The following is a 21,689-nucleotide window of genomic DNA, read 5'->3' as shown; positions in this document are numbered from 1 at the left end:
ATATACCTCTTAATGTAATTATTACACTTTCAGATGTCAGACTTCGAAGCAAACGAACAGGCCCTAAATCTTTGTCTTCTTCAGTTACTTCCCCTTTGCCTTTCCCAATCAAAGAGGTTTGGTGCCATCCTGTTCCTCCTAAAGTGGGTGCCTTCTGCTGGGAGGTCTTCCATGGTGCTATTAATATTTGTGACTTGTTGCAGAGGAAGAGACCTGGCTGATGTTTATCCTTAAATTGGTGTATTTTGTGTGAATCTAAAGGTGAAACTGTGTATCATCTTCTAATTTCTTGCCCATCTGCTTGTTGTATTTGGGATTGGATCTTTTCTCTTTTTTGTTACAGGTGGAACACTCCAAACAGTCTGGACAAGTTGTTTAATTTTACTATTTTCAGTTGGCCAAAAGAAGGGGAGAATAATGTGGGAATGTACGAGGGCTGTAAAGGTGGCACATTGGGTGAAATCGTTGAGTTTATTCTCGAACTTCACTCTTGATGATTGTAGAGAACACTGATGTTGGCCCCACAGCTGTGGTCCCACTCTGTTCGTAGGGTAGAATGTACCTAGTCTTCCTAGGGTTAGCTGCTGTTATTCTAGTTGCTGCTGTTATTCTAGTTGTTACTTATTTTTCAGTTTTACATTATTATGTGTTATGTAAATACCAAGGGCAGATGTGTCCTTTCATGTAACTAGCATAATCTATAAATATTAAATAGAAGTGGTGGCGGCAGAATGATTGAGATTCTGTCCTTCCTTCCAAAGTTTGTGTTCTACTGCTCTCTCACTACTTCTTCTCCTCTTCCCTCTATACTTTCTCTCCTCTCCAAACCTGAAATTTATTAGTGCTCAAGACTGATAGCAGTTTTGAACAACTACATGGTATCAGAACCAAGTTAGGGTTTCTCATGTGAGTCTAGTACCAGCCGACCACATGAAAATCTCCTAGAACTGGAAGCTGAAAAGGTGGAGTTCGCAGACTGATTCTTGGAGATCGCCAGAAGGGCTAGCAGCTGTTGAAGGCTTGTCACGGCTGCAGAGTGTTGGTGGTCAGGAAGGATCAGAGAAGACTAGGGTTCGGGTAACCTTGGAAGGCAGCAAACACTTTTTCCTTGTAAGTTCTTTATTTTCTAAGAGAAGTTCTATCAGAGAAGATAGATTGGACCTATCTGGAGAGGGCGGCCGAACCATTCTAGGGTTTTCTCCCTTCGATTCTCTAGGGTTTTACAGCAAACCCTACTGTTGGGCCGAACTGCCTTAGCTTTGTTTCTCTCTGCTCTAGGGTTAGAAAGTGAACCTTGCGATCTACCTGGAGCTGTCCCCAAGTTTGTTGTTAGCATTGATCAGATTCTAGGGTTTCATATTAACCCTACTGCAAATCTATCTATACGGTACTGATTGGATTGTGCAACTGAACTGTGCACTTTAAGGACTGGTTAAAACCCTAATTCTGCCAAGCATATCAGACTTACTTCCAAGCTTTTTTCAGAGTCTTTTGGGGTTTTTGAACTCTCTTAAGGGGTGGGAACCCTACGGCAGCTAGTTGGTTTCAGATCAGAGTTATCCCAGTTTTGTGCACATACACTGTGAATACAGATCGGTTCTGCACTGTTTTTGATAGTGATTGGTAGTCCAAGTGCTGTTTTTGAGACTTGACCGAGATGGAGTTTAAAAATCAGGTAGAAGACAGCTTTGGGAACATCAGTTATGGTGGTGTTTCTGAGACGGGTGGTCAGATTACAACCGTAAAGTTTGATGGATCAAACTATTTGGAATGGGCCCAATCAGCCGTGATGGCTATTGGGGGAAGAGGTAAATTAGGGTACCTCTTGGGAGATGTGAAAGAACCCCCTAAGGGAGATCCTACGTATACCAAGTGGATCCAAGAAAACTACTTGGTTATGACATGGCTGTGTAATTCTATGCAGCCTCATATTAGCCGCAATTACTTGTGGGCAAAGACAACTAAGGAGATATGGGATGTGATGAAAGAAACTTATTCCCAACCCCTTAATGTTGCCAGAGCATATGAATTGAAATGTGAAGTGAAAAATCTTAAACAATGAGAGAAACCGGTTTCAATATATTTCTCTACCTTGCAGTCCCTGTGGCGTGAAATTGATCACTTAGAGACTCTTGAGTGGGAGAGTCCCAAAGATGCACAGATATATAGAAAGCAGGTCGAGACAAACCGGGTGTTTGAGTTTCTAGCGGGCCTAAATTCAGAGTATGATATTGTGCGGCAACAGATTTTGACTAGAGACAGTGTGACTCTCTCGTAGGCATACTCATTCATACAAAGTGAAGAGACCAGAAGGAAAGTTATGATGCAACCTCAGCCCCTCACACCAGCCTTTGTAGCGGTCACACCCAAATCAGGAGGTGATTCAGAGAAGGACAGGAGGAAGGAAGACAAGAAGGATGTGGTATGTGAACATTGTAAGAAACCCAAACATACAAAAGAAACATGTTGGAAACTGCATCCTCACTTGGTTCCTACGAAGTTGAGAAGCAAGAAGGACACTACTCATGTGGCCGTGAGCACTGATTCAACATCCTCATCTGGCACAAGAGGAACACCTTTAGAGACCTTAGTTGCAGTTCGGGCTGCCCTAATACAGTTAGAAAAGGAAGTTGGAAATTCAGCTCAGCCACCACAGTCACCATCTGCTCCTGCCACATCTGCCTTCGCACATTCAGGTACTCGAGCTTCAGCCTACCATGCCTCAGCTCCAGGTACTACTGAACCTTGTTGGGTAATAGATTCAGGTGCATCCGACCACATGACTAGCTTACCTTCACTGTTTACCACTTACCATTTGTCTTCTGGTAGGGATAAAGTATCTATTGCTGATGGCTCCCTGGTTCCTATTTCTGGGAAGGGTGACATCAAGTTATCAGATACTATCTCCCTGTCATCTGTTTTGCATGTTCCTAAGCTTGACACTAACCTTCTTTCAGTCAGTAGTATTACCAAGCATATGAACTGCTCAGTAACCTTCTTCCCTGACTGATATGTTTTTCCGGACTTGGAGACGAAGAAGGTGATTGGGATTGGTCGTGAGACGAATGGGATCTATCTGCTCGGGGAGAGGTTCCGTCAGGAAGAGTCAGTAGAAAGATGTCTTTTGTTACTTGGAGTGTGAGTCCGGTTATGCTTTGGCATAACCGATTAGGTCATTTGTCTTTTCGATCTCTAAAGAGTCTGTTTCCAGCTTTATTTGAGTCTATTGAGTTGTCTCAGTTGCAGTGTGAAAGTTGTGAGTTTGCTAAGCATTGTAGAAAGCCTTATTTATTGAGCAATAAAAGGAGTAATAATTTTTTAGATATTGTGCATACTGATGTTTGGGGGCCTTATCACATTCCTTCCATGGGTGGGTACAGATATTTCTTGTTATTTGTTGATGACCATTCCCGTTTTTCTTGGGTTTATCTCATGCATTCACGAGATGAGGTACCTGCTCTGACCCAAAACTTTCACCAAATGATCATAACCCAATTTGATGCCAAGATCAAAGTTCTCAGATCTGATAACGCAAAGGAATACTTTGCTAAACCATTGACATCTTACCTTCTCAACCATGGGGTTATCCACCAGAGCTCTTGCCCTCATACACCTCAGCAGAATGGAGTTCCAGAAAGGAAGAATAGGCACATCTTGGAAGTGGCTAGAAGTTTCATGTTTACTTCCAATGTTCCTATTCGCTTCTGGGGTGATGCTATCCTCACGGCGGTATATCTTATTAATCGAGTCCCTTCCCGGGTCCTTGATATGAGATCTCCTTTTTCCCTTCTATACCCAAGTGAGGAGTTGTTTTCTATTCCCCTTAAAACACTCGGTTTTACCTGCTTTGTTCAGCTTCTCGGACCCCATCACTCCAAGTTTGAACTCAAGGCCTCTAAATGCATCTTCTTGGTTATGCACACTCAAAAGGGTTATTGCTGCTATGATCCTGTCTCAGGGAGGAAGTTTGTCTCCATGGATGTCACTTTCTTTGAGGAGACACCCTATTATCCTCGGGTTTCTCCTCAGGGGGAGAGCAGTGTGAGTGGGGGTGTGAGTCCTTGTCTTCAGGGGGAGAGCAGTGAGAGTGGGGCAGTTCCTTTACCTATTCCATTGGGTGATGAGAGCTGCAATGGTGAGGGCGATCAGAGGGATCAGGAGTTGAGGGTGGTCAGGGGGATCAGGAGTTGAAGGTCTATCACAGGCGGTGCAAGCAGGTTGATCCCGATCATCAGCAGTCCAGGCCAGCTCCAATCTCATCTGCAGCTCCAAGTCCAGGTATTACAGTCCCAGGGCCCACAGAGACTTCCTCTATTGTTGCCATTTCACCTCCTACAGATGACCTTGACCTTCCGATTGCCATCCGTAAAGGGAAACGACATTGTACCACATCTACAACCCACTGTATCTCCCAGTTTTTATCCTATGATCGCCTATCTCCTACCTACAGGTCCTACCTTAGTCCCATTTCCAATGACCCTACTCCAAGAACAGTGCAAGAAGCCCTATCTGTCCCGGAATGGAAAGATGCAATGCAGGTTGAGATGGATGCCCTGTTGAAAAACAACACCTGGGAGGTAGTTGATCTGCCCAAAGGAAAGAAACCAGTTGGATGCAGATGGGTATTTACGGTGAAGCATAATGCAGATGGATCCATTGAGAGGTATAAGGCTCGGTTAGTTGCAAAAGGGTTCACACAGACTTATGGAATAGATTACTTGGAGACCTTTGCCCCGGTAGCCAAGATGACTACCATTCGGGTCCTATTATCCCTTGTAGCAAGTCACACTTGGCCTTTATACCAAATGGACATGAAAAATGCTTTTCTGAATGGAGACCTGCAGGAAGAGGTTTACATGCGTTTGCCTCCTGGATTCTATGATGCATAAACAGGTAAGAAGGTCTGCCGGCTCAACAAGGCTTTGTATGGTTTGAAGCAGTCACCTAGGGCTTGGTTTTATAGATTCAAACTAGCCCTTGTGAAGTTTGGTTACGTACAGGCCCAATCAGATCATACTCTATTCATCAAGAGGGTAGAGTCCTCCTTGACACTACTGGCAGTATATGTTGATGATATTGTGGTGACAGGGAATGATAGCCATGAGATTGAGTCCCTTAAACAACTCCTTCATCAAGAATTTGAGGTGAAAGACCTTGGTGTACTCCGGAATTTTTTGGGTATTGAGGTTGCTAGATCCAAACAGGGGATCTTTATCTCTCAGAGGAAATATGTCCTAGACCTGTTGGCAGAAACTGGAAAGTTAGGTGTCAAGCCTACAGATACACCCATTGAACAGAACCACAGGATTAGTGCCGAGAGTGGGGAGCTTCTTGAAGACAAGGTTATGTTCCAATGATCGGTAGGAAAGCTCCTATTATCTCTGCCTCACTCGGCCAGATATTACTTATGTTAGTGTTGTCAGCCAGTACATGCATTCTCCTAGAACCACACATCTTCTTGTGGCAGAAAGAATTTTAGCCTACTTGAAGAGATGCCCGGGTAGGGGTATACTGTTCAAGAACAATAACCACATGAAGGTGGAGGTCTATACGGATGCCGATTGGGCTAGGAGTGTTGATGACAGAAGGTCTACCTTTGGATATTGTGCCCTTGTGGGAGGTAACCTTGTCTCCTGGAGAAGTAAGAAACAAAGTGTTGTCTCCCGGTCTAGTGCTGAAGTAGAATACAGGTCCATGGCTAACGGAGTGGCTGAAATCCTATGGCTAAGATCTCTACTTGAGGAGTTGGGCATTGAGTATGAGAAGCCCTTGTTGTTGTATTGTGATAATCAAGCAGCTATTAACATAGCACATAATCCAGTGCAGCATGACAGAACCAAACACATTGAGGTTGACCGACATTTTGTACGAGAGAGGGTCTCATCTCAAGAAGTTTGCCTCCCTTACATCACATCCAGTATGCAACTAGTAGATATCCTCACTAAAGTCGTATCAAGAAAGAAGCTAGAGGCGGATCTATCCAAGTTGGGAATGATAAACATTTACTCCCAACTTGAGGGGGAGTGTAGAGAACACTGATGTGGGCCCCACAGCTGTGGTCCCACTCTGTTCGTAGGGTAGAATGTACCTAGTCTTCCTAGGGTTAGCTGCTGTTATTCTAGTTGTTACTTATTTTTCAGTTTTACATTATATGTGTTATGTAAATACCAAGGGCAGATGTGTCCTTTCATGTAACTAGCATAATCTATAAATATTAAATAGAAGTGGCGGCGGCAGAATGATTGAGATTCTGTCCTTCCTTCCCAAGTTTGTGTTCTACTGCTCTCTCACTACTTCTTCTCCTCTTCCCTCTATACTTTCTCTCCTCTCCAAACCTGAAATTTATTAGTGCTCAAGACTGATAGCAGTCTTGAACAACTACAATGATATAATCAGATTGTGGGGCATGGTTGAAACTTCATCATCCTCAAAAAAGAAAATCTTAAGAGATTGGGACCCACCTGTAAACAGACTCCTTAAACTGAATTTTGACAGTAGTAGCTTTTGCAGCCTTGGCCCTTCCGGAATTGGAGGGTAATAAGGGATAGAAATGGAGTAATCTTGGGTTTGTTCTCATGACCCCTTGGAGTAGAGGATTCAACAATAGCTGAGTTGAAGTTAGTGGTGTTTGGGATTCAAAAAGCTATGGAATTGGGGACTCCTTGGTGAAACGAACTGAGAAGACTCCTTGGTGCTTCAAAAATGAAATCAGAAAGTTTTGGAGTCTATCAAAGGATATGCAGTTGGTTACTTGGTAGTGGTGTTTGGGATTCAAAAAGCTATGGAGTTGGGGACTCCTTGGTGAAACGAACTGAGAAGACTCCTTGGTGCTTCAAAAATGAAATCAGAAAGTTTTGGAGTCTATCAAAAGATATGCAGTTGGTTACTTGGTTCTTCAATGGATCCCAAGATCAGCCAATGGTTTAGCAGATCAGCAAAGCAAGGGGTAAACAGGGAACAGTGTTTCTGGGCAATTTGTAAAGTTAAAAGCCGATGATTTCTGTTCGCTGATGTCCTATGATTAAGTTGGTATAGGGTAGCCGAGGCTACCTAAAAGCTGTAACTTTTTTCTTTTTATTAATAGATTTTCTGTTACTGATCAAAATAAATAAATAAATAAATAAATAATTGATGCTTGTTCCCTCATTGGTGTATCCACTGTAAGACTGATGGTAAGACTTGCTATCACTTACTAATCTCCTGCCCTTTTATTTCTGTTATTTGGGAATTGTTTCTTTCTTTGTATGGGTGCAGGTGGACCCCCCCTCCTCCCGGTCAAATGTACAAAAACTTGTTTGCTTCTACCTTTGTTTTTTTTTTTTTTTGATCGATAACACTTTCATTAAATCATCAATAAAGAATTTACAAGAGGAAGACAAACACACTTATCTTCCAAGAGCGTCATGAAAGGAAAAAAGAAAAGAGGACACTAAAGTTACAGCTTAGCCCAAAACAGTGAATCCCTTTCTGCCCCTTGTTTAGCTAAACTGTCAGCAAGGGAATTCCGATCTTTTAACCCAACATGTCTTAACTTCCATCTCCCGCACCAGCCACTTGAATTTCCTCCTCTCATTATTGTACTTCCATAAACCATTTTGATCTTTAGTTAGCCACCCTATCACCACCTCTGAATCCCCTTCAATTATGAGTTTCTTGATGTTCAACTCCTTAGCTTTCCGGACTCCTTCCATAACTGCAAAGATCTCAGCTCTAAGGGAGTCACCCACTCCAATTGGGCCTGAGAACATGGCAGAGATGACCCCATTTTCGTCCCTAAAAACACCCCCAATCCCCGATTGTCCCGGATTTCCCCTACTACACCCATCAAAGTTTAATTTCAAGAATCCACCAGGTGGGGGAGTCCAAACCACATTCATTTCTCACTTGGTCTGTGTGCAATTTGCAAGTTCACCCCACTTCCTCAACATGTCATCCACAGTGTAATCTGTGAATAGTTCCAAAGATTTCAGCCACTGTACCGCCCTAATATGTATGATAGCCCTCAGATCTGCTGCTCCTCTCTGGGTTTCTGAGAATATCCTGGAGTTTCTTTCTTCCCATAGTGTCCAACATACTGCAGCCCTTAGTCCTCTCCACATTATCCTTCCCCTTTTTATCCGCCACCTGAAGAAGGAAGGGGAGAAAAGGCCCTGTAAATCTGATGGGGGATTCCAGCTACATCCAAATAAGGAGTAAGCCCAATCCCAAATTGACCTCGCAAAGTGGCAAGACACCAGTAGGTGAAAACCAGTCTCCCCATCCGCTTTGCACAAAACACACCATTGAGGTGACAAGCAAGTATTGGGTCCCTTCTTTTGGAGTAGATCACCAATGTTGATTCTTTCCAGATAGGCTTCCCAACAAAAACTACCAACCCTAGGAGGTATTGCTCTGCACCAAACCTCACCAACAGGGAAAGGGGGGAAGGTAGGACTGGTGGACTGACTTAAGACTTTGAAGAACGAAGCACAAGAGAAGATGCCACTGGGGGTAGGTGTCCAAATTCTAGAATCCGCCCTAGTGGGGTCTAAGACAACGTTATCAAGAAGAGCAATAAGGCTCGAAATACTGTCGAGGTCTGAGTCCCTCAAATCCCTTCTTAGACCCAAGTTTCACCCAATCCCAGAAGTGGAAGAGGACAGGGTGGTGAAAGACGAGATCGACTCATTTTTCAAATCAGAAAGAGCAAACAAAGAAGGAAACTGATCCTTTAAAGGGGCACTCCCCACCCAGGTTTGTTCCCAAAATTTTATGGAGTTACCGGAATTCAAGTCATACCTGATATTAGGGGAGACAACTGGTAGCAGGTCATGAATGGTTCCAAGGAGAATTGCTTGTGGTCCTAGCTCTGATTCCAGCGTCCCATCCATTGTGCTCCAGCCCATGTATACTTGCCACTATTCTAGCCCATAGCTTCTCCTTCTCCATAGGGAACCTCCACAACCACTTCCCCAACAGAGTCATATTCCTTATCCTAATACTCCCAAGCCCCAAGCCACCACAAGACTTACTCCTACATACTATCTCCCAGCTAACTCTATGATCCCTCTTCTCCTCTCCCAGCTCCCACAGGAAATCTCTCATTAGCTTCTCTAATCTGTTAGCAACCTTCACTGGGATTTTAAACACTGACAGGAAAAAGATGGGTAAGTTAGCAAGCGTGGCCTTAATTAGTGTAATTCTCCCACCGAGAGAGAGGTAGTTCTTTTTCCAGGATACCAGTCTTTTTTCAAACCTTTCCACCACCGGGTTCCAAAAGCTCTCTCTCATGGGATTATCACATAATGGCAACCCTAAGTAATTCAAAGGCCACCCCGAAACTTCACACCCCAACACTTCAACACTCTCCCTGATCTCTCCCTCCTCCAAATTCACCCCCACTACACAGCTTTTCCCAAGGTTAATCTTCAAGTTAGACATTTGCTCAAACAGTTGTATCACCAACTTCAAGTTTCTGATAAAGCTCACATTACCGCCTTCACAAAATAGAATCGTGTCATCAACAAACTGTAGGTGAGTGAGGGGGGTTTCCATCCTCCCAACTCTCCAGCCTCTAATGAGCCCCCTAGAATCTGCTCTGTGAATCAATTTCCCCAAAACCTCCGCAATTAGAATGAATAAGAAAGGAGACAGGGGGTCTCCTTGTCTTATACCCCTACTGGCTGGAAAGAAGTCTACCACTGTCCCATTCACTAGCACTGAATAATGACAACTCCGGACACAACCCATGATCCACTTACACCATCTAACCCCAAACCCAAATTTAGTCAGAACTTTCCTCAAGAAGTCCCAGTCCACCAAGTCATAAGCCTTTTCCAAGTCCAACTTACAGACCACTCCACTTCTTCTTATCCCTCTTAAGGTTCTCCACACTCTCATTAGCAATTAAGATCTGATCAGTAATTTGTCTTCCACTCACAAAGGCTCCTTGGTAGTATGCAATGATATCTGGCAGTACCTTCTTCAGCCTCAAAGACAACACTTTTGCAATGATCTTGTACAAGCTATTAACCAAGCTAATTGGCCTAAAATCCTTCGAGGGGGATGCATCTTTCTTTTTTGGAATTAAGGCTATAAATGTAGAGTTCACACCTGGATTGACAATTCCTCTCCTGAAAAACTCCTCAAACACCCGCAAGAGATCATCTTTCATGATATCCCAACAGTCCTGATAAAAAGCCATTGTGAACCCGTCCGGCCCTGGAGCTTTTGTTCTATCCATAGAAAACATAACCTCCTTGATCTCTTCTAGATTAAAGCTTCTTTCCAACCTTCTCCTATTCTCCACCCCTACATCTAGCCAGTCCAAATCTTCTACCCATACCCTTCTACTCACAAGCCTTCTTAGAATAGATTTGAAGTGCTCCACACAGGCCCTGGCAATCTCCTCTTGTTGTACTAACTCAACTCCATCTACTACCAATTTGGAGATAAAGTTCTTCCTTCTTCTGCAATCTGCTAGAGAATGGAAATACCTAGTGTTCCTGTCTCCCTCTTGCAACCACTTACACCGAGATTGTTGCCTCCAACTAGTTTCCTCCTTGTGCAGGGATTCCTCTAGCTGTCTTCTCAAATCTCTTCTGAGATCATTGTCTTCCTCTCCAAATTCTCCCCTTTCTTCTTTATAGTCAAGGCTTTCAATCTTATCCATCAGATCTCCCTTTCTTTCTTCTATCCTTTCGAACTCTATCAAATTCCACTCCTTGATTCTTGCTTTCAAGAATTGTAGTTTCTTATGGAATCTCATCCCCTCCCATTCCACCAGTGGGTTACAGTCATGCCACCACTCCCTCACTTTGTTTGTAAACCCTAGGTGAAGTAACCACATATTTTCAATCTAAAGGGGGTAAGACCTCCACACCTTCTTTCCTCCTTACATAACACTATGGGCCAGTGATCTGAGGTCACCCTTAGGAGAGCTCTAGAAGCCAAGGTTCCCCAATGTTCTTCCCAATCCAAAGAGAACAGGAATCTATCCAACTTAGAGCAAATGGGTCTAGATTGGAGATTTGACCATGTAAATGTCTTATGGGCTAGGGAAATCTCTTTAAGCTCAAAGGCATCCACAAAACTGTTAAACTTCCTCGTGCTTTTTGTCACCCTCTGATTAACCTTATTGGACTCCTCCGAGAATCTGATCACATTGAAATCCCCACCCATGCACCAAGGCCCGTCCCACAACCCTCTAACATCAGCCAATTCCTCCCACAAATCCTCTTTCTCTCTGTAGTCATTCGGTCCGTAAACATTTGTGAGCACCCACAAATAGTCATCCTCTTGCTTCTTAAACTTCATAGACACCGAGTACTTTCCGATCAGCTCCTCCAGACCTTTCACCACGTTCCTCTTCCACATTGTTACAATCCTCCCAGAAGCACCCAACGAGGGAGCAACCACCCAGCTAATTCCCCTGGCTTTCCATACACTCCTTGCCCATTTATCATTAAACTCCATTCTCTTGGATTCTTGCAGTAGCACAATGTCTGGGTCACACCGTCTTATTACCTCTTTTATTGTCGCTCTCTTCCTTGCACTCCCAATTCCCCTCACATTCCAACTAAGAATCTTCATTCCACTTCTTTTTACACCCCTTGCCACCTACCACTACTATCCCCTTTCCTTCTATCTTCTTTTACCTCGAGCCTCTTGTCTCTTTCTACATCTCTCTTCAATCTCTCTACTTCACTCAATCTCCTCTTCTTTATTCTAATCTTCTCCTTCCTCTTCTGTAAGCTTTCTTTCAACACATTCAAATCTTCCAACCTGCAGCCCAACTTCCCTACAAATTCTGCTATCATGTCTTCTCTCACCGAGTCCACCAACCCTACCCTTCCTACAGAATCTCCTCCAACTCTGTCCACCTGCCCATTCTTCCTCTCCTCTAATCCCACCTCTATTCTTTCCTCTCCATCCTCCCTCCCTTTCCTATTACCTCCCTCCTTCCCTGCTCTCCCCCCGTAGTCCTCTCCATCTCTACCCTCATTCCTTTCCCTCCTCTCCACTATCCTCTCCCCTTTTCCTTCCTCCCCTTCCCTCCTCCAGATCAGCTTTCCTTCCACTTCCTTAAACACTCTTTCAATGATTTCCCACACTTTTTCACTCCTATACCTTCCTTCCGGCACCTTCCCACAATCCTTCCTTCCTCTCTCCCCCTCCTCGGAGAGCCCGTCTGCTGGCTCGGCTACATATTCATGGGCTACAGAACATGGAACCAGAACGGAATCTGGAACCAAAGACACAAGAGACACATTAGTAGTACAAACCGAAATCACTTGGTTACCTGGGACTAATGAACAAACTAGAAGAGGACTACTCCCTGCCTCCCTCTCTTGTTCCAAAGGTTGGTAAACGTCTATCTCCCTGAGTTGGTTGGGAAGTACTTTCGTCCTTTGGTCACCCTGGTGATCTTTCCATTCTACCTCTGGTTCACCCCTAGATGGTGTGTTCCTGCTCTGCTTCCGGTTCTCTCGGTCTGACCCTTCTGATAATCCTTACACACTCTGTGGTCTTGGGACTGAGTTGAGCCGCTTACAATCTTCACCCTGGAATAAACTTGCAATATTCCACCCATCCATGTCACCTCCAGCACAACTGCCTTCGTCATTTACACTGGCCACGCTAGTACCATCAATAGAAAGTCCTCCGATTCTTCATCACCTTCACTGCACTGCACCCAGCCTTCATTCTTCTCTTCGTTCTCTTCAGTTCTTCCCCTAGCGTATCTTGGCTTCGGCCTCTCTGAGGGGCGTTGCAGGGGGCTAAGCTCCTTCAGCCTTCGTCGCGAAACCCACTGCAGATCGGGCTTCTTCTCCACTTTTCGGCACTGTGCGCGTTCCCACCCCTGTCTCGCGACTGGGGACGATGATAGACCGTTAACCTCGTCTATCAAAGTCGTGTCCCCAGTCACGTGGTTCACTAAAGGCTCACGCGCCTTTTTAAAAAAACTGGGTCGGGCCCGCTGACCCATTTGGGCCTTTGATGGCACCCAAAACATTCCGCATGGGCTTTGGCCCATTCCTAAACCACCGCGACCTCATGTGATTTTTAAAAGGGTCACGCGCATCCAACCCCTTGCTCGGTTTGGTTTTAACCGGTCTAGGTTCAGTTCTTCCCTGGACCAGCCCCTTTTCCTTGTTCAAAAAAGGCAGATTGGCGCCGGTTACGACCTGTGCAAAAGACCTGCCACCCTCTAGACTTTTCACTGCTCCCACACGCCTAAATCCCATCCTCTGAATGCTACCCTTTTGTTCCTCCAGCCTTTGTTTTTCCATTTTAGTGAAAGTTCTATTCTTGTTTGAATCATCCAATCCTTTCTTGCCAGGCAGTTCTTCTTCTTCAACCTTCTCATCTCCCTCCCTACGAGCCTCTTTCCAGAGCACCAATTCAATGGATGAAGCCAGCCATACTGAGTAACAGAGCCCTTCAACTAGCACCTCTATCTTCCGAGGAATCTCCTCAGGTTTTACACCATTCAATAAAATGGAAGCTGAACAAAGGTCTCCCCAAAAGGCACCTCCTAATGATCCTCCACACATCAAAGCAATGGCTTCAGCAACTTCTTGCTTCCACAAGTTAAAGGGAAGTTCTAAGATGCGCACCAGTACTCCATCTTCAACAAAGAAATCTTTGGAGTTTGATCCCGGACACCATCTTGATACTGTGAGATTTCCAAGATCAGCTTGGATATTTAATGCCTCAACTTCTACTCTATTCTCAAGCAGATCCAGCACAGCCTTGTCCTTCTCAAAGGGTGTTAAAATAAACGTGCTCTTCAACTTTAAACTTGCTGTTAACTGATCTGCAACTTTCCTCCAGTCTAGTATATGAGCTGAGGCTTTAACTATCAGCTTACTTTCCCAATCTCCTCTCTGTAAGTTTACTCCCATTCTGTATTTGCCTGCCCCAGCTGTCACTAAAATAGTCTCTTGCTTATTATTGCTCACCAGACTAGTAGAACTGCTTATCTTCCTTTTTACTGTTACTTCTCTTTTAGCACCCAAGCGTTGCAGCAGTTCACATAAGACCCCATGAACTGCCTTCCAGCCCTGACTCTTCCTTCCTTCTGGGAGGCAGACCATCTGCTTTCTACCCTTGCCAAAAAATTCTGTCAAAGAAATAAAATAACCTTTAAGGTTTCTCTTACACTCTACAACAAACCTTCTTCCAGTTTCTGAGAGAAACTCTTTCCAACTATTTTGTTTGCCTTTGTTACTTGCACCTTCTACAAACTCCTTGAACCCTTCAATTACCCCCAAACCTTCTAACAGCACCATCCCTCTCTTTGCTTCCCTGATTTTCAAGCTCAGCTGACCATTTAATCTCAGCTCCTCAAATAGAAGCTGCTTAGTTTCAATTTTCAAAGCTTTTCCCCAACGGCCTACCTCCACAAACTCTCCCATTTCTCCTCTCTTCTTTCTTTCTTCTTAAAACAATCTATTATGGATAATCACCATTCTCACACCACATTTTCTACCCTTGTTAGTTGGCCGAAGAAAAGGGGTATAATGCTATGGAGGTGCACAAGAGCTGCTGTTTGTAGGATGGTTTGGGAAGAAAGGAATCAAAGAGTGTTTTTAGATGAGGAGACAAGCAGGGAGGCACTCATTGAAACCATCACCATTAGAGTGCTTCATTGGGTGAAGTCCTTAAGCTACTTTGAAGACATCTACTGTTGACTAACTTAGTAATGGCTGGTTCAGCACCTTCCAGAGATGTTGTCAAGCCTTCTTGGTCCCTGCCTACTGGTGGTTTTATCAAGTTGAATTTTGATGGAAGTAGTGAAGGGAACCCGGGTCCTTTGGGCATTGGAGGTGTTTTTCGAAATGAGGGAAGAATTATTGCACTCTACTCAGGTTCAATTGGTGTTGGTAATTCATTAAGGGTTGAAATCAAGGCTGTGATGGAAGGTGTGCAAAGAGCAAAGGAGTTTAATATCAGGAAGCTGATCATTGAAGGTGATTCAAAGTTGGTGGTGGGTTGGCTGCAAAATGAGAGGTCACAAAGCATAGATGTTAGCAGTGGGTGAAAAGAAGTGCTAACTCTTTTGCTGATGCTTTAGCAAAGTAAGGGGTGGAAGGGATCAACTTTTCTGCGCTGTGTTGTGATCAATGTAATCAGTGTACAACCTGGGGGGAGAGTTAAGAGAGTTTACCCCTCTCCTTGGTTTTCTCTCGTATCTTTTTTCCTTTCCTAATGAAATAATGCAGTTATTGATAAAAAGAGAAAGGTGAGGTGATGTCTATCTATGAACAGGGATGGCCTTGTGGCATGCACTTTTGGACCTACTTTTGTAGCCAAAACAAGATTTTGGTCGGGCTTGATCTAGTGTTGCATATGATTGAAATATATGTAATATTAAAATAGTTCATATTTTTTCAATTCTAACATTATATACATAAAAGGTTTAAAATGTCTTTATAGAACAATGGTATTCATTACATGCATTAATGTTAAATAAAACTAGGAGAAAATGGGAAAAGTCATGTTGAAGTGTCCTTCAAGAGTCCACGGACTGTTGGCATCTTTTGTGTGCCTGACACAAATACATCCATTTAGGAGAGTCCATGCAACACTGGCTGGATCAACCCCTGCATTTTTCATTTTGAGGAATCTGTAGCAAGGTGAATTTTCAGAAACCATCAATAGCAAATCTTCTTTGAAATTTATGAATATTTTATTGGAAAATGTGGTGGTTGTTCCAAGTATAGAAGTTACATATAGTGCTTCTTCCCGAGGGAATTAATACATAAAACATTTTCATATTTGATGCTCTGCTATCTGCATAGAATATTCTCTATATCCAATAATAATATACTGCAGAAATGGTGCTTGTTGAGCCCCTGTTATCATTCTGGGATCAATTACTGACATTCAGAAAGTCTTGATATGCTAAACCTTTTAGCCTTACGCTGAAAAGTTAAAAACAATGAAAGCAGTTGCATCATTTTCTTAGGGTATTTAATGAGTGCACCTCTCTGTGTTATGCTTCAGGATTCTGTATGATAAACGCTTCAGTGTGTTCCACTATCCAGTCATGGATGAGGATGCACCTAATTATCACTCAATTGTCCAGAATCCAATGGATGTGGCTACTCTTCTGCAGCGTGTTGATTCTGGGCAGTATATGACATGTTCTGCATTCTTGCTGGACGTTGATCTCATTTGGGCCAATGCAAAGGTGTGTGGACCTTCAACACTATTATGATTGGATTGATTTGAGTTCTGTTCTCTATTTTGAAAATTACCTTTTCTTGTCAGAATTAGTAAACTAGATGTAGAGAGACTAGACTCTTGCAGTTAATTCTTCTATGAAAATATAAATTCTCCTTTTTTCTTTCTGTGGAAAAATAAAGAAGGAAATCTTAAATAAACTTTAAAATCCTAGCAATAATGAAAGCAGCTAATGAATTTAATTATGATAAAGGATTAGCTGTAAGGCCTGAAAATCATTAAACTTAATGATCTTGAATGATGATATGCACATCTTAGAGGGGCAAACACTTCCCATCAAAGAGAAAATTCAAAGGAAAAATTCTTTAGAGTTGCATTCCTTTTGCCGTCTGTTGGGAGTTGTGGAAGGAAAGAAATAGAAGAAATTTTTTATGGGAAGCTGAAGAGCACTTAAAAATTAGTGTTAGTAATCAGCTCAAAACTCATTGATTGGGTTTTAATTCTCCCAGAATTTGAAGGCAGTAAAAGAAGAAGATTTTGGTTCGAATTTTTGGTCTACTTTGTTGGTTTAATTTTGCATGGGATTTGAGTTTGGTCTGTTTCTGTTTGTTTTTTTTTGTTGGAATTTCTCTCTTGTATTGCTGGGTGGTGACATCTTGTCACCTAAGAGATCTGTACCTTTTTTATCATTAATAAATCTTCTCTTTTATTTATCTTAAGAAAAAGCACTTCCCATCAATTCCAAATCAAAATGATTTTGTATACCAGGGGTGGCAATGGACCAGGTAGGGTGCAGGTTGGGTCTGTCCTAAATCCAAGAATGTAATTAATTGCTTTGGAATACTTTACAGCGAAATGTGGTTTGCCCCATGAAACAGATGAGGCATGGTTGAGTGAGAAAGGAAGCAGGGTGATGACTCCAATGGCCTATTGATCAGCCTGAAGAAATGCGGCTCCAATGTGAAGCAGACATGGTTTATGATTAGATTCAACAATCTACTTACAAAGCATATGATAAGTTTAAAAAAATGATATGATCATACAATTTGAATCTTTCTAGCTGCAATTCGATTTGAAATGTATGATTTGAATGCCAAATTGTATGTTTCTGAAAACATTGATTGGTACCATCGGAAATGGAATTCTGTCATGGAAATATTTGAAAATGCGCCAACATTTCTAAACCATGATTTATAAGGTAAATGGTTTCTTTCATTGGACCCAAGAATCTAATAGAGAATATTGCTCATCTGATCTCTAAAGGCCCCACCAATATTGGAAGGGTCGAGGTTGTTCAATACAATCCTGAAGAATAGGCTTATTTGGACCAATCAAGGTCAAACCTTTGATGGAAAGAAGAGTGCAATTTCAAAAAATTTCAATTCATCCCAATAGGAGAGATCAAATCTCTTATGAGAAAATATTCTCATAGGATCTATCTAGAATTATCATGCAAATTAATCTGAAGGAGAATGGGCAGAATGTGACCTAATTTGGAGTCCACAGTTGCAGCTCTCTAAGTGGTTAACATGCCCAAGCTGAAGATGGCACAGCCTTCCTGGAGATCACATACTGCTGAAAAAATGGAGAAATTCAAGCTGAACCCATGCACTCCTTTGTCTTGGTCAAATCACAGCAATGTTGTGCACTCTAATGCTCTCAAAAGATCATATTTTCTGTAAAAGACAGGTTGGGAGAAGAAAGAATGGTCTTCTTTTCACTCTTGATCGAACGAGGGTTTGTGGGCAATCTCTTCTAGCAAAAGATGCGCTAGACTCCCTCTTTGTCTATCCTTTATAAATTTAGGTTTTCTAATTCAATTAAAAGATTCCTAATCACTCTCTTAACAGATTAGGAGAGCTACTAATTGGGAAATGATCCAAACTTAGAGTAGGGAGTTCTAGGTAGTTTCCCAAATCAACTACAAGTTTCCAACAAACTAACTACCTAGTCAAAATAGATAATCACCTAGTCAAACTAGGAGTTGGAATTTGACTAACCTTTTGAGTGTCCTAATTCTGCCACACTTTGACCAGTAATAATTAACTTCATTCTTGTATGGCATGGGACCCACATAGCTCCAAACTTAAACCAAATGGTTTCAGCCCATATCACAAAATATATGGGCCGAATTCACTAAGTGATACTTAGTGAATCGTCCCAACACAAATTGGGCCTAAATTTTGCCCGACATTATGTTATAAATAAGACTTGAGTTTCAATCATCCTATGAGCCTAAGCCCAATGGTTTAAACTGGGAAAATGCCCATAAGGCTTTATCCCAATTAGACATTTGCAGTAACCTCTCAACCAATAATATCAAAACACTATTGACAGGGAAGGACCTCTTCCAAGTTTGCAAGATAAAGTGTCAAACCCTTCATTCAGATGGATCTCGGGAGTTGGGATTAAAACCAATTCACAAACCTTTTAATCAAAATAAACTATTTAAATATAAATATATTTTGCAAAACCAATTTCAAAACACGTTGAAATGCATTGTCGTTAATTTTAGGTTTCCATCAGAGAGTGTAAATCTGGATATTCTCTGTCTAACAAAGTGGCTGATGCTATCACAATGATCACCCACTCAAGTATTCTTCTAGTCTGCTCCAACTTACCCAGGTATTTGACCCCATATGGGTCTCATTGGTTGGTATATCAAAAGCAGACCAGTCCAATGCCTAGTGTGGTATCATTATCAGGTCAGGATTAAATGTAACTTCCTAGTTTTACCCATCTATCTCCATGGTCCAAGGTATAATTGGAAATGGTCCCATTCAGTATTTCTCAAACACCCACTCACTGTACCTTAGGTCTAACCCGAGTAGTTGAGACAAACCACTCCACCAATTCAACAGTACATGAGTGTCAACCTTGGCATGATAAACTCCCCAAGTTTATCAATCAGCTGAGAATATTTAAGCTAACATAAGTCTCATAAATGTATAGCTAAGGGGTAATACATGCTAACATACTTTAACACATGAAATAATAATGTACTGAATTTATTCAATAACAAATGTCAATTTACATCACTCTTATTGGAGCTAAGTGTATACACTATCTAACAAATCCATGATAGAATTGCTTATATTATCTGCCCATTGTTCTTATTGCCTTGTTTTTCTCTTCCAAAGCCATGGCCATCTACAAGGTGTTCTGATCAGCCTGAAATCTGCTTGTGGCTTCTCCTTGAACCCTCAGTCTTTTAAAAGCAAGAATCTCAACTAAAGTGCAAAGGGTTCCTAGAGCCTGAGGTGCAATGCAAGGATTGAACAATGTGAGTTGTGACTTCCTTAAAAACGAATATGTATCAAAAGAAAAACTTTTAATGGAAAAGAATATGCAAATCCAGGTTATGAGATATCTGGGTATGCCCCAAGGAGACAATCTGATGGAAAGCATGTTTTGGAGTCCAATAGTAGAGAACTGTTCTAAGAGATTGGCAGCTTGGAAGAGGAATTACATTTCTTTTGGGGGTAATATTACCTTAATAAAATCCACCTTAGAAAGCTTTCCAATTTATTACTTGTCAGTCTTATGCTGCAGAGGGAAGTCAAAAAATTAGAAAAACTGATGAGAGATTTTTTTATGGGAGCTTGGTGAAGGAAGGACCATCTGATTAAATGGGAATTGGTGTGAAGAAGCAAACTGATGAGAGATTTTTTTATGGGAGCTTGGTGAAGGAAGGACCACCTGATTACATGGGAGTTGGTGTGAAGAAGCAAACTGATGAGAGATTTTTTATGGGAGCTTGGTGAAGGAAGGACCACTTGATTAAATGGGAGTTGGTGTGAAGAAGCAAAAAAGCAGGGGTCTCAGGGATAGGTAATTTAGGGAAGAAGAATTTATCCTTGCTAGGTAAATGGCTTTGGAGATGGCCTTTGGAGTGGGGGAGATTATGGCAAGAGGTTATTGGTAGTATTCATGGAAGTATAGGCAATGGTTGGGATGTCGGGATCTCTTTGAGGGCTACTTTGGCTTCTCTCTGGAAGTCCATTTGTGGATTGTATTTTCTTTCTTTCTTCAAAAAAAAAAAAAAAAAAAAAAACTGTCCAACAGTTTCTACAAATTCTTGATTCTATTTTTCTTGATTTTTCTAAACCAGATGGATTTGGATTCCACATCCTAAGGGAGTTTTCTCATGTTCCTCTTCTTTCTCTTCCTCGTGTTCTTCCCCTACCCCTAAGCCCTGTCCTGTGAAAGAAATTTGGTCCAAACACATTCCTCTAAAGGTAGGGGCTTTTGCTGGGAAGTCATTCATGAAAAAGTTAATGCTTTGGATATCCTGTAGAGAAAAAATACCTAACTTGTGTATCTCTCCACATTGGTGTCCCTTTGCAAAGCAAATGGAGAAAGTTGTTGCAACCTTCTAATCTCCTGCCCCTTTGTTGTAGGTATTTGGGAAAGGAATTTTGGTCTTTTTGGTAAATAGGTGGAGTGTGTCTCCGCAAGTTGGTAGTCTCTTTGACCCTATGACCTTCAGCTGGCCAAAAAGAAGAGGTAAAGCCATGTAGAGATGTGCTCGGACTGCATTGATTTGGACAGTATGGGAGGAAAGGAACAACAGAATTTTAAATGGTACAGAAAGGCATGAGGAGGCAGTTTGGGAATGTGTTGTAAGTAGGGCTATACATTGGACCAAATTGTTAGAGCTCTTCTCAGACCTCTTCTGTTAGGAAGAATAAACCAGTTGTAGCCTGGACTCCTCTGGGAGAAGGTTTTATTAAATTAAATTTTGATAGCAGTTGTTGTGGAAACCCAGGGCTGGCTGGCATTGGAGGAGTATTTAGAAATTCTGATGGATGCATTCTTGCTGTATTTTCAGGCCCTTTTGGAGAATGGGAATCGGTGTATGCTGAATTAAAAGCAGTCTAGCAAGGAGTACAAATTGCTAGACTTAAACTATGACAGATTGGTAATTGAAGGTCAGTCTAAATTGGTACTAGGGTGGCTGAAGGAACCAGAAACAGTGGTTTGGTAATATAGGCATTCTATGAAAAGATTTAAATGACTAAGATCACTATTTTGCAATGGGAAAGGAGGTCAGCAAATGGGTTAGCTGACTCTTTTTTTTTTTTTTGCAAAACTTGGGGTGCATGAGACTGAATTTTTTGGGCTCAATTGTAATTCAGATTATGTAACGGGGGCTACATCTCACAGCTCTGTTTGAATGTTGTTACTATAATACCTTTATTATTTTTAATAAAATCTTCATCTTTTATCAAAAAAAGAAAGTCCAGGTTATGAAAGAAATAAAACATTTCAAAAATCTGTTAGGTCAATTTGTTAGAGCATCTTGTTATTGACATGAAGCAGTGACCTTTTCTTTCTACTTTCAAGGCTTGCATTGGCCAGATTATTCAGAAACTAAACATTATTACAACCTACAATATAGTAAATTACCTATTTAAACATAAAATTCGAAAGTGATTATTGAAAACATAGCAATGACCCAGGTTATACACATCTAGGTTCATATGAGGTGCACCTGTACAAGATGAGAGTCACCTCTT

General features: G+C 42.0%; 1 protein-coding gene across 5 annotated transcripts in view; it reads left to right on the top strand.

The window, feature by feature from the left end:
• Positions 1-21,689, top strand: part of LOC104605280 (cell division cycle protein 48-related / CDC48-like protein) — a 71,438-nt gene that overhangs the window by 32,694 nt on the left and 17,055 nt on the right. For all 5 annotated transcript variants that reach the window (XM_088894998.1, XM_019199082.2, XM_019199083.2 and 2 more), the window contains one exon: positions 15,991-16,177. In XM_088894998.1, coding sequence (XP_088751124.1) covers positions 15,991-16,177 — 187 coding nt within the window. The remainder of the gene's footprint in view (positions 1-15,990; positions 16,178-21,689) is intronic.

This window comes from Nelumbo nucifera, chromosome 1 (genome assembly GCF_055504915.1).
Source record: "Nelumbo nucifera cultivar China Antique chromosome 1, China Antique-T2T, whole genome shotgun sequence".
Classification (NCBI taxonomy): Eukaryota; Viridiplantae; Streptophyta; class Magnoliopsida; order Proteales; family Nelumbonaceae; genus Nelumbo; species Nelumbo nucifera.
Note: the sequence above shows the minus strand (reverse complement) of the source record. Positions and strands in the feature narration are given on the sequence as shown.